Genomic DNA, 13,776 nt, shown 5'->3' with positions numbered 1-13,776 from the left:
ATTTTTTATTTTGGACTTTCTCCACCTCTTCCCCGCTTCTCTCCCTCCCTCTCTCTCTGTCATTCTCACTCTCCCCCTCTCCCCCACTCACTTACTCTCTATCTCACTCCTCTCTCCCTTTCTCCACACCCCCCCCCCCCCCCCCACTGTCTTGTATAATTCACGTTGTGCATGGTATCCGGCCGCAAGCTCTTCATTGTCCCTTGCTTCACCGGACTTGTACACGGGACAGTTAGTGTGGCTTGACTGACAGGAACGTATGAAGACAGGACACAGACCAGTGACAGCTGAGGAACAGGCCCGTTGGCCCTCAGTGCTGCGCCAAGCCAATTAAATCAGTGATCAAATGGCCAGCAAAGCTAACGCCTTCTGCCCGCCCCATGTCCATATCCCTCCATTTCCCTCGGCAGATCTCGGGGGTCGAGAGTCGGAGGTCACAGATTGGGGAAGGCATCAAGATGGTGGCGGGAGTGGAAGGCAGGGTGGTAAAGAACAAGTAATCATCTTCCATCCCTTGGTTTCTAGGTGTGTACAAACCAGAACCTTTGGGAGACTTCAGGTGGGCGGTGTTGGCTACAGGGCTGCTCTTTCTTTACCACTACACCATCCTTCAGACTCTGGCACTGGTGAGTACACTTCCTGCATCTTCCCCGCTATTTCTGTACCAAGGATTAAGGCCGATGGTCTGTGCTAACTCTGAATTCGACGAACCTATGCAGGTTCGTAGCGGTTAGCGCGATGCTTTTACAGCTCAGGATGTCAGAGTTCCACGTTCAATTTCAGCGCCCTCCTTGAGAAAGTTTGTACGTTCTTGCTGTGAACGAGAGTGAAAGTCTCGCCTCACCTGGAAGGACTGTTTGGGGCTCTGAATGGTAGTGAGGGAGGAGGTGTAGGGGCAGGTGTAGCACTTGTTCCGCTTGCAAGGGTAAGTGTCAGGAGGGAGATCAGTGGGGAGGGACGAATGGACAAGGAAGTCGGGCAGGGAGCGATCCCTGCGGAAAGCAGAAAGTGGCAGGTTGGGGCGGGGAGAGGGAAAGATGTACTTGGTGGTGGGATCCCACTGGAGATGGCGGAAGTTGCTGAGAATTATGTGCTTGATGCAGAGGCTGGTGGAGGAGTAGGTGAGGACAAGAAGAACCCTATCCTTGGTAGGGTGGCAGGAGGATGGGGAAGAGCAGACATGCATGAAACGGAAGAGATGAGGTTGAGGGCAGCGTTGATGGTGGAGGGAGGTAAGCCCCTTTCATTGAAAAAGGAGGACATCTCCTTCGTTCTAGAATGAAACGCGTCATCGTGAGAGCAGATACGGTGGAGATGGAGGGATTGAGAGAATGGGATGGCACTTTTATAAGTTACAGGGTGGGAAGAGGTATAGTCCAGGTAGTTGTGAGAGTCTGTGGGTTTATAATAAATAAAATGTCTTTAGCTGGAGAGCGGTGAATCTGTGAAATTCATTGCCACAGACAGCTGTGGAGGCCAAGTCATCGGGTGTTTTTAAACCGGATTTGACTAATCAGGGTGTCAAAGGTTTTGGGGAAAAGGCAGGAGAGTGGGTTTGAGAGGGATAATAACTCAGCCATGATAGAATGAGCAGACTGGAAGGGCTGAATGGCTTAATTCTGCTCCTATATCTTATGGCATGATGATTGTAGGTAATAACTACTCCTGAAGCTGGTTTGCACCCTGAGACTCCTGTACCTCCTTCATGATGGAAGCAACGAGGAGAGATTGTGGCCTGGATGGTGATGGGTCCTTGATGACGAATGCTGCTCTCCAGCGACAGTGCTCCACGGTGGGGAAGGCTTCACTAGCAATGGACTGGGCTCTGTAGACTTTTCTGTATTTGGGCATTGGTGTTTCCATACCAGTCCGGGTACTCCAGGCAGTGTCGTGGCAAACCTCTTCTGCACCCTCTCCAAAGCCACCACATCCTTCCTATTGTGGGGTGACCAGAACTGTATACAATACTCCAAGTGCTTTCTGATCCAAGCTTGACTGAGAGATCGCCCCTCATTCCTCTGAGCTGGAAGAAAGCAGTTCTCCCATGTTGCTGTCAAAGGAAAGGAGCATCCATCATCCAGGCCATGCTCTCTTCTCGCTGCTGCCATCAGGAAGAAGGTACAGGAGCCTCCGGACCCACACCATCAGGTTCAGGAACAGTTATTACCCCTCAACCATCAGGCTCGTGAACCAGCGTGGATATATTCACTCACCTCAACACTGAACTGAATCCACAACCTCTGGACGCACTTTCAAGAACTCTACAACTCATGTTCTCAATATTTATTGCTTGTTCATTTATTGTGAATTAGTTTTTTTTGTCTTTGCACACTGGTTGTCTGACTTTATGTGCAGTTTTTCACTGATTCTATTTGCATCTACTGTAAATGCCCACAAGGAAATGAATCTCAGGGTTGTATATATATTTTGATAACAAATTTACTTTGAACTTTGGCTAGTCTACTCAATCCCCCTACATATGGCAAATCCAGCATGTTGGGGAGGAAGATAATTGAGCAATGCCTGGCTTAACGGTGCCTGTTGATCAGGGGGTCCAGCAGTCTTCAGTGACATACCAAATCTCCTCAGAATCAGTTTCATCACTCACATGGCTCTAAGTTACAGTAAGAAATAGATATATAACACTAACGGGTGCCACAGTAATGCAGCAGTTAGCACAAAGCTGTTACAGCTCCGGAGTTCAGAGTTCAATTCCCGCGTCTTCTGTAGGAGTTTGTGAACCTATGGTAAGTGGGTGCATTTCCACTGGATGCTTCAATTTCCTCCCACAGTTCAAGGATGTACCGGTCAGTGGGTTAATTGGTCATTGTGAATTGTCCTGTGGTTAGACTAGGGGTAAATAGATGAGTTACTGGGTGGTGTGGCTCACTAGGCCCGAGAGCCTGTTCCACAGTGTATCTCTAAGTAAAATTATTAGGCATTTGTAAGCACTTTTTATAATGTTCACATTGTAAATACATGCTGGTATTTAAAAGTTCAAAGTAAACATAATCAAAATATGTACTCACCAAATAGCACCCTTAGATGCATCTTCTTGTGGGCATTCACAAGAAAATATAATAGTCATTGAAAAACTACCCAGAGACTGACAAACAACCAAAATGCAAATAACAAACTGTGTAAGTACAAAATAAACAAATAATATGGAGAAAATAAGTTGTAGAGTCCTTTAAAATTTATTTATTCACATTTTATTCCATATTTGTACTTTAACATCTGTTTATTTTTATATAATTTTTTGTTCTTTACAATTGTTGAACGTCACATCCTAACACACCGCAGCAAATTCCTAATCCATGTAAATGTACATGGCAAATAAAGCTGATCCTTGATTCTTGAGAAAGAGCTCAGACTCGTAATGGAGCAGGGGGGTTGGTGTGTGATTGCATTCAGTATGTTATGTGTCCCTGTCTGTGACATTAAACTAACCTCACGGTGATTGTCCCCAGGTGACGATGGTGAACTTGAACAATATGCTGTGTCCGGCCGTGTCTGACCCATTCCATGGACCCCACTATCGCATGTGGGCCTCCCTGCACCAGACTGCGCTCTTGCTCGTTCATGGGAAGGCGATCACGTTGCTGGCTTTTGCCGTGCCCTCACTGATCCGCACCCTCCGGGGCAAACTGAAGCTGGAGTGAGCGACCGGTGTGTGTGCGGGGCCAACCGGCCCACAGGGATGCAGACGCCAGGGTCGCGGGAGTGGATTTGTTTGTCTGGAGAGTGACTGCTTCTTCTGGAACCTTAACGGGGACTGGACCAAGACAGAGAGGTCAACGTCCTCTTGGAATTTCCCCACAACTCCATCAGCGACCGCGACCGCACCCTCAGCACGGCTGCAGGCTGTGACAGGTGCCACAAAAATAGGTGGCTCACGCTTACAGGGGCCAGAGGAGAGGGCACGGACACACAGACACGCAAGTGCAGTTACGGACCTATAGATACAGACACGGTTGCAGGCATATACACACACGCACACACACATACACTCACAGATTCACAGACATGCACACACATACACTCACACTGACAGACAGACAGACTCAGGCACACACAAACACACACAGACAGTTTCTCACAGACACTAGCACACACACACAGACTCTCTTTCTCTCTCACACAGACACACTTATTGTATAGATTCTGCCCTTGCTGTGAGTCGGTGCAGGGTTGGTTTTGTACCAGTTCTGCCCACTGTGATCCAGCCACTTTTCCTGCCGTGACAGTGCCTTGGTCCACAGTACATTCTGTGGAACTGAAACACGTGTGGAACATGACACCAGAGCAGCTTCTCTTGCAGTAGACCCTGAGCTGTGTAGACAAACCACCAAACCCTCCTGGTCACCATCGGGCCTCCTGCTCCGCTGAGGACTGCACTGGCACACACTTGAAGGGAGGCCAGGCCAAGAGGACATTGTTTCTTTCCCAACAAGGAATCCAAAGAGATCTTTCAACTTGTGTTTTTTTTTTGTTCTCATGATATTAGAATATGGAATGTAGATTATTACAACGCAGTACAGGTCCTCGATATTATGCTGACATTTGAACTCTCTCTAAGATTCAATCTAGCCCTCCCCTCCCACATAACCCTCCACGTGCCTATCTAAGAGTCTCTTTAAATGCCCCTAATGTATCTGCCTCCACCACCACCGTGCACCCACCGCTCACTGCTAGTGGTAAGGGTGGACTCCCTTGATGCAGAGTCCACCAGCCTGTTTGTGATTTTGTTTAACGCGGGGAGGCTGATGGACGGGCAACCACCATGAGGGTCAGGGTCCAGTGACACGGAATACAAAACAACCGGGGACCTTTGCTGCCGTTGTGATGAGTCATCATCTTCTACCAGATCTCGGTTAGATCATTCTTTGTCTGGATCCTGTCCCCTGACTGTACAACCCACGGGTGACCCTACCAGGCATCACTCTTGGGATCTCAGGAACTCACAAGCTTCGCCACCACAAAAAGGTGACAATCCTTGGACAAGGATCTGTGGAAAACACTGTATAGAGAAACCTACCTCTGACATCCCATAAGACATAGGAGCAGAATGAGGCCATTCGGCCCATTGAGCCTGCTTCCCCATTCCATCATTGTTGATTTATTATCCCTCTCAAACCCAATTTCCCTGCCTTCATCCCAAAACCTTTGACACCCTGACTAATCAAGAACCTATCAACCTCTGCTTTAAATAAACCCAGTGACTTGGCCTCCACAGTCGACGGTGGCAATGAATTCCACAGATTCACCACGCTCTGGCAAATGAAATTCCTCTTCGTCTCTGTTCTAAATAGATGTCTCTCTAGTCTGATGCTGAGCCCTCTAGTCCTAAACTATCCCACTATGGGAAACATCCCCTTGATTGCCACTTTATCAAGACCTTTCAATAATTGAGAGGTTTCAGTGAGATTCCCCTCATTCTTCTAAAATCCAGCAAGTACAGGTCCAGAGCATTCAAACACACCTGATATGTTAACCCTTTCATTCCTGGGATCATCCTCGTGAACCTCTCTGGACCCTCTCCAATGCCAACACACCTTTTCTTGGATAAGGGGCCCAAAGTGGCTCACAATTATCGCCCAATTATTTCCTCCAATCACCTTATACAGTTCACAGTTGGTTTTGTTTATCCAAGGAAATATGTTTGTTCTCAAGGGAAGTAATAAATAGGATTACCGAACCAGACATTACAATTTACTCTGAATGGTAATCACAAAATTTAAATCCAGACGTCTGACAGCGTTATAGCCAGATTATATTTCCTGCAGATGTTATCTTGGTGTGATTCAGTCACTGCTCCCCATACATAGTCATAGAGCACTAAAACTGTCCTTTGGCCCATCCAGTCTGTGCTGAACCATTATTCTGCCTAGTCTCATCAACCAATACCCAGACCATAGCCCTCCATACCCCTCGCATCCATGTACCTATCCAAGTTTCTCTTAAACATTGCAATCAAACCCATATCCACCACTTCCACTGGCAGCTCATTCCACATTATTCACCTTCTGGGTGAAGAATTTCCCTCTCCTGTTCCCCTTAAATATTTCACATTTCACCCTTAACCCATGACCTGTAGTTCTAGTCTCAGCCAGCCTCAGTGGAAAAAGCCTGTTTGCATTTACCCTATCTATACCCCTCATAATTTTGAATACCTCCATCAAATCTCCTCTCAGCGTATCTGCCACGTTGAATCCTCAACCTGATCCTCATTAGGAGACGCTGCAGGATGATTCAGGCGCCACAGTGACGTGGCTGGAGAGTCTGTCTCACAGCTTCAAAGGCCCAGGTTCAATGCTGACCTCGGGCGCTGTCCATGCGTGGAGTTGGTGCGTTCTCCGCACGACCACGTGTGTTTCCTCTGGGTGCTCCTGTTTCCTCCCACGTTCCAAAGGTGTGCAGGTTGGTGGGTTAATTGAATTGGATTCAGAATCAGGTTTACTACCATTGACATACATTGTGAAATGTGTTGTTCTGCAGCAGCAGTATGGTGTAGGACATAAAATAGAAGTTACAGTAAGAAATATATATTTAAAAAATTAGTGCAAAAAGAGCAAAAATTGGTCATTGTAAGTTTTAGTTATTTATTTAGAGATACGGGCGGAGCAGGTCTTTCCGGCCCAACAGGCTGAACTGCCCAGAAACCCACCAATTTAACCCCAACCTAATCACAGGACAATTTACACTGACCAATTAAGCCTGCTAACCCGTACATCTTTAAATGTGGGCATGGTGAGAATGTACAAACAAATTGAACTCCAAACTCCGATGCCCCGAGCAATAATATTGTTGTGCTAACTGCTGCACTACCATGGCATCCAAATTGCCCGTAGTGTGTGGGTGAAGGGTAGAATCTGGGGGGTGGGCCGTCAGCTGTTGGGAATGTGGGGAGATAAAAGTGAGATTAGCGTTACAGTACATGGGTGGTTGATGGTTAGCACAGACTCGGTGGGCCAAAGTGTCTATTTCTGTCATGTATAATTCCATAGCTGGCACAGGAATCATTATTTAGCCTCGCAAGCACGAGGTATTCTGCAGATGCTGGAAATTCAAGCAACACACATCAAAGTTGCTGGTGAATGTAGCAGGCCAGGCAGCATCTCTAGGAAGAGGTACAGTCGACGTTTCAGGCTGAGACCCTTCGTCAGGACTAACTGAAGGAAGAGTGAGTAAGGGATTTGAAAGTGGGAGGGGGAGGGGGAGATCCAAAATAATAGGAGAAGACAGGAGGGGGAGGGATGGAGCCAAGAGCTGGACAGGATGATTGGCAAAAGGTATATGAGAGGATCATGGGACAGGAGGCCCAGGGAGAAGGAAATGGGGGAGATGGGGGGAAAACCCAGAGGATGGGCAAGGGGTATAGTGAGAGGGACAGAGGGAGAAAAAGAATGTGTGTATATAAATAACAGATGGGGTACGAGGGGGAGGTGGGGCATTAGCGGAAGTTAGAGAAGTCAATGTTCATGCCATCAGGTTGGAGGCTACCCAGACGGAATATAAGGTGTTGTTCCTCCAACCTGAGTGTGGCTTCATCTTTACAGTAGAGGAGGCCGATCGTTTAGCCTGCAGGGTTTGAGAGTTAAGGACCGGTCGGAGAGAACTGAAGTTGTCACGGGATGTGATGGAAGTTTAGTGGTTAGCGCAGCGCTATTACAGCGCCAGGTGTTAGGTTCCCATCATGGTCTGTAAGGAGTTTGTACGTTCACCTCGGGACTGAGTGTGTTTCCTCCGGGTGCTCTGGTTTCCTCCCACACTCCAAAGACGTACGGGTTAGGGTTAGTGAGTTGTGGGCGTGCTGTGCTGGCGTCAGAAGCGTGGCGGCACTTGTGGCTACCCCCAGCACATCCTCGCTGATGGTATTTGTTGCACGCGAAGCATCTCGCTGTACATGTGACAAATAACGGTAATGTTTAGAGAAGAAGTTGTTGCTGGAAATCCCAGCTGGTTAGACATCACCTGTCAATATTTCATGTCAATGAATTTTGTACCAGAATGGGAAAATGTTTGATATTTGCCTGCTTTTAGACAAGTACAAATTATGAAATAAAATCTAAAAACTCTGGAATGATGCTCAGGCATCACAATGGAAAGTTAAGTGTTTCTGATCGAAGGCTCGTCTTCAGAATTCTTTACCCATATTGGTCCCAGAACAAGTCCCAATTGTGTCCTGGTCCATATCAAGACTGGTTTTATCACACTTAATTCAAAGTTCAAAGTACATTTATTATCTAGGTATGTATACTATATACAGCTTCGAGATTCGTCTCCTTACAGACAGCCACAAAACAAAGAAACCCAATGGAACCCATATGAACAAGAAGACTGTCAAACACCTGCTGTGCAGAGAAAACAAATTGCAATAATGAAAGTAAGCAAATAACATTCAGTACTGAAGTTCACCAAAGTGAGCTCACAGACACGAAGCCAGTAGCTGATTCAGGAGCCAATTAGTTGCAGGCCGCAGCCTCATTGCAGCGCAGAGATGAGTATTGTGTTCAGTTCGGGACGCCTCATTATAGGAAGGATAAACAATAAGACCATAAGAGATAGGAGCAGAATTAGGCCCATTGAGTCTGCTCTGCCATTCAATCCTGGCTGATTTATTTTTCCCCTCAGCCTTCTCACCGTAACTTTTGATGCCATGTCCAATCAAGAACCTATCAATCTTCACCTTAAATATGCTCAACAACCTGGCCTCCACAGCTGCCTGTGGTAACAAATTCCATAAATTCACCACCCTCTGGCTGAAGAAATTTCTCCGCATCTCTGTTTTAAATGGACACCCCTCTATCCTGAGGCTGTGCCCTCTTGTCCTAGACTCTCCCACTATGGAAATCATCCTTTCCACATCGACTCTGTCTAGGCCTTTCAACATTCGAAAGGTTTCAATGATATCCCCCCTCGTCCTTCTGAATTCCAGTGAGTACAAACCCAGAGCTATTAAATGTTCCTCATATGGTCACCCTTTCATTTCCGGAATCATCCTTGCGAACCTCTTCTGAACCTTCTCCAAACCCTCTCCAATGCCAGCACATCTTTTCTTAGATGAGGAGCCCAGAACTGTTCACAACACTCAAGGTGAGGCCTCACCAATATCTTATAAAGCCTCAGCATCACATTCCTGCTCTTATGTTTTAGAATCCTTTTATTCCCAGTCACTGCCTCCTACCAATCAGTCCTGATGAAGGGATCAGTCCTGACGAAGGGTCTCGGCCCGAAACGTTGACTGTTCGTTTCCACGGATACTGCCCGACCTGCTGAGTTCCTCCAGCATGTTGTGCGTGTTGCTTATATTCTAGGCCTCTTGAAATGAATTCTAACATTGCATTTGCCTTCCTCACCGCCAACTCTACCTGCAAGATAACCTTTAGGCGTTCTGCACAAGGACTCCCAAGATCCTTTGCATCTCAGATTTTTTGGATTTTCTCCCTGTTTAGAAAATAGTCTGCACATTTATTTCTTCTATCAACTTGCATGACCATGCATTTTCCAACATTATATTTCATTTGCCACTTTCTTGCCATGCTCCTAATCTAAGTCCTTCTGCAGCCTACCTGTTTCCTCAACACTACATCTCTCCACCGATCTTCATATCATCTCAAACTTGGCAACAAAGCCATCTATTCCGTCATCTAAATCACTGATACACAGCATAAAAAGTGGTCCCAACACTGACCCCTGTGGAACACCACTAGTCACTGGCAGCCAACCAGAAAAGGATCCTTTTATTCCCACCCACTGCCTCCTACCAATCAGCCAATGCTCTAACCATGCCAGTAACTTACTTGTAATACCATTGGGCCTTAACTTGGTAAGCAGCCTCATGTGTGGCAGCTTGTCAAAAGTCTTCTGAATGTCCAAATATACAACATCCACTGCACCCCCTTTATCTATCCTACTTGACTCCAACATCTTCCCAACCACTGAAGTTAGGCTAACTGGACTGTAAGTTCCTTGGTTCTGCCTTCCTCCTTTCTTAAAGCATAGGCTGACATCTGCAATTTTCCAGTCCTCTGGAGCCATGCCAGAGTCAAATGATTTTTGAAAGATCATTACTATTGCCTCCACAATCTTTACAGCTAGTTCTCACTGCACTCATTTCTCTTCCCTCACACCCTTCAACACCTGGCACACTGTTAGTATCTTCCACAGTGAAGACTGATGCAAAATACTCATTTAGTTGTTTTCTGTAGGTTTTTGAAAGCTTCTCAAACCTCAGTTTACCGGTTAATTTTTGTTTTGGTGTATGCCTTCTCTTTTGCTTTTACAATTAGCTTTGACTTATCTTGTTGGCCACAGTTGTACTATTTTGCCATTTGAGTATTTCTTTGCTTTTGGAATACATCTATCCCGCACCTTCCTCATTTTTCCCAGAAACTCAAGCCATTGGTGCTCTGTTGTCAGCCCTGCCAGCATCTCCTTCTAATTTACTTTGGCCAACTCCTCTTTCATACCACTGTAATTTATTTTACTTCACTGAAATACCGTTTCATCAAACTTCACTTTCTCCCTATCAAATTTCAAGTAGAACTCAATCATATTGTGATCACTGTCTCCTAAGGGTCCTTTACCTTAAGCTCCCTTATCACCTCCAGTTCAGTGCATAACACCCAATTCAGTATAGCTGATCCCCTTGCAGGCTCAATGACAAACTGCTATATAAAAAAAACATCTCATAGGCATTCAACAAATTCACTTTCTTGAGATCCATTACTAATCTGATCTTCCCAAACTACCTGCATGTTAAAATCTTCCATGACTATCATAACATTGCCCTTTTGATATGTCTTTTCTCTTTCCCATTGTAATCTGTGGTCCACATCCCATTTGGAGGCCCGTATGTAACTGCCATCAGAGTCCCTTTACCCTTGCAGTTTCTTAACTTAAGGATTCAATTTTCCAATTCTATGTCAGATCTTTCTAATGATTTGATGATATTTTTTTTACCAGCAGAGCTATGCTGCCCCCTCTGCCTACCTTCCTACCCCTCCGATACAACGTGTAACCTTGGACATTCAGCTCCCAACTACAACCATCCTTCTGCCATGGTTCAGTGACGGCCACAACATCATACCCGAGAATCTGTAATACAGTAGTGGAACAAGATTATCTACCTTATTTCTTATACTCCATACATTGCCATATCATACTTTGAGTACTGTATTTGCTACCCTTTTTTATTCTGCATTGCTAATGAACTGATACTCACCCTGCTGGCTGCAATTTTGTCCTATCATCTACCTGCCCTTCCTGACAGTCTGACTGCACGCTATCTTTACTTTTTTACCATCCGTCCTATCCTGAGTGCCTTCACTCTGGTTCCCACCCCGCTGACAAATTAGTTTATACCCTCCCCAACAGCTCTAATATTGGTTTCCCTCGGGTTCAGGTGCAACGTGTCCCTTTTGTACAGGTTATACCTCCCCCAGAATGATCCAAGAACCTGAGGCCCTGCCACCTGCACCAGCTTTTCATCCACGCTTTTACCTGTTTCTACCCTCACTGGCACTTGTATGGAACTTTTAGAGAGAGTGAGGGTGTACCAGGATGCTGCCTGGAAGGAGACTATGGTAGCATAGCTCAGGGTTTTAGAATTTGGAGATAATTTTCGGTGTCCTCTGTAAGGAGTCTCTGCACGTCCTCCCTGTGGAATGTGTGAACTTTCTGAGTGCTCCTGTTTCCTTTCATAGGCCAGAGCTGTACTGGGGATTGTAAATCGCCCCGTGATTATGTTCGGGTGAAATTGGAGTTGTCAGGGGTTGCTGGACAGTGCGGCTCGAATCACCAGATGGGCTCTGTATCTCTAAATAAAATAAAATTGGAGAACATGTCCTATGAGGGAGTGCTGAGCGAGCTGGGGAGTTTCTCTTTGCAGTGAAAGAGGAGAGGAGATGTGACAGAGGTGTTTAAGATGGAGAGGCATAGATAGAGTGGACAGAAATCACCTTATTCCCAGGACCCCGAAGGCCAGTAGCCAAGGACGTCTGTTTAAGGTGAATGAGGGGAAAATTAGAGGAGGCATCAGAGGTGGGAATTTACACAGTGGAATGCTGCCTGGGGTGGTGGTAGAGGCAGAGACATTAGGGATATTTAACAGACTCTTAGATAGGCACATGGATGATAGAAAATGAGGGCTGTGTGGGGGAAGGGTCAGATTGATATGGGATTGGGTTTAGATAGGTCAGAAACACATTGTTGGCCAAAGGGCCATGCTGTGCTGTGCTATGGTCCACGTTAAGAAGATAGGACATAGATCCCTGCAGCAGAGTGGGGGCCCTCTGGCTCACTATATTGTGCCCACCTTTTAACCTAACTTCAAGATCAATCTAACATCTCCCTCCAACTTAATCTCTCCATTTTTCTATCATCCATCTACCAATTCAGGAGTCTCTCAGAATCAGCCATTCAGCCCATCGAGTTTCTACTGAATCCTTTCAGTGTCTCCAACCAGCCATGAACCTTCCCATTCTGCTCCCTCTTACCCCTCCCTGATCACTCTTTTGTACTTGCACAATACTATTGTGCTCCCTCTAAACAAATAAAAACTAGTATCATAAGGTCATAAGACATTGGAACAGAATTAGGCCATTTGGCCCATCGAGCCTGATCTGCCATTCAATCATGGCTGATCCTTTTCTCCCCTCCTCGGCCCCACTCCACGGCCTTCTTCCCATAACCTTTGACACCATGACCAATCACTCTCCACCTTAAATACACCCAACAACCTGGCCTCCACAGCTGCCTGTGGAACAAATTCATCCTCTGGCTAAAATTTCGCTGCATCCATTTTAAATGGACACCACTCTATCCTGAGGCTATGCCCCCTTGTCCTCCACTGCCCCACTCTTTTCACATCTACTCTGTCTAGGCCTTTCCACATTTGAAAGGTTTCTTAGAGAAACATGACAACATACAGCAAAAAACAGGCCCTTCGGCCCACAAAGCTGTGCCAAACATCTCCCTACCTTAGAACTACCTAGGCTTTACCCATAATCCTCTATTCTTCTAAGCTCCATGTACCTATCCAGGAGTCTCTTAAAAGACCCTATCGTTTCCACCTCCACCACCGTCGCCGGCAGCCCATTCCACGCGCTCACCACTCTCTGCGTAAAAAACTTACCCCTGACATCTCCTCTGTACCTACTTCCAAGCACCTTAAAACTATGCCCTCTCGTGCTAACCATTTCAGCCCTGGGGAAAAGCCTCTGACTATCCACACAATCAATGCCTCTCATTATCTTGTACACCTCTATCAGGTCACCATTCATCCTCCGTCACTCCAAGGAGAAAAGGCCGAGTTCACTCAACCTATTCTCATAAAGCATGCTCCCCAATCCAGGCAACATCCTTGTAAATCTCCTCTGCACCCTTTCTATGGTTTCCACATCCTTCCTGCAGTGAGGTGACCAGAACTGAGCGCAGTACTCCAAGTAGGGTCTGACCAGGGTCCTATATCGCTGCAACATTACCTCTCGTGACCAGGATCCTATATAGCTGCAACATTACATCATCCTTCTAAATTCCAGCGAGTACGGGCCGAGAGCCACAAAACATTCCTCGTATGATAACCCTTTCATTCCTGGAATCATCCTTGTGAACCTCCTCTGGACCCTCTCCAATACCAGCACATCTTTTCTTAGATGAAGAGCCCAAAACTGTTCACAATACTCAAGGTGAGGCCTCACCAGTGCCTTATGAAGCCTCAGCATCACATCCCTGCTCTTGTATTCTAGACATCTTGAAATGGATGCTAACATT

At 46.3% G+C, this 13,776-nt stretch overlaps 1 protein-coding gene across 4 annotated transcripts in view; it reads left to right on the top strand.

Moving 5' to 3' along the window:
* The window catches only part of LOC140199987 (transmembrane protein 164-like), a 68,933-nt gene extending 61,732 nt beyond the window's left edge, over window positions 1–7,201 (top strand). For 2 of the 4 annotated variants that reach the window (XM_072262556.1, XM_072262557.1), the window contains exons 6-7: window positions 526–626; window positions 3,471–7,201. In XM_072262556.1, the coding sequence (XP_072118657.1) occupies window positions 526–626; window positions 3,471–3,662 (293 nt within the window). In that variant the 3' untranslated portion in view covers window positions 3,663–7,201. The remainder of the gene's footprint in view (window positions 1–525; window positions 627–3,470) is intronic. The other 2 variants (XM_072262558.1, XM_072262559.1) reach the window with 2 other exon arrangements.
* The last annotated feature ends 6,575 nt before the right edge of the window (window positions 7,202–13,776 follow it).

The sequence above is a fragment of the Mobula birostris genome, chromosome 7 (assembly GCF_030028105.1).
Source record: "Mobula birostris isolate sMobBir1 chromosome 7, sMobBir1.hap1, whole genome shotgun sequence".
NCBI classification, from domain to species: Eukaryota; Metazoa; Chordata; class Chondrichthyes; order Myliobatiformes; family Myliobatidae; genus Mobula; species Mobula birostris.
Note: the sequence above shows the minus strand (reverse complement) of the source record. Positions and strands in the feature narration are given on the sequence as shown.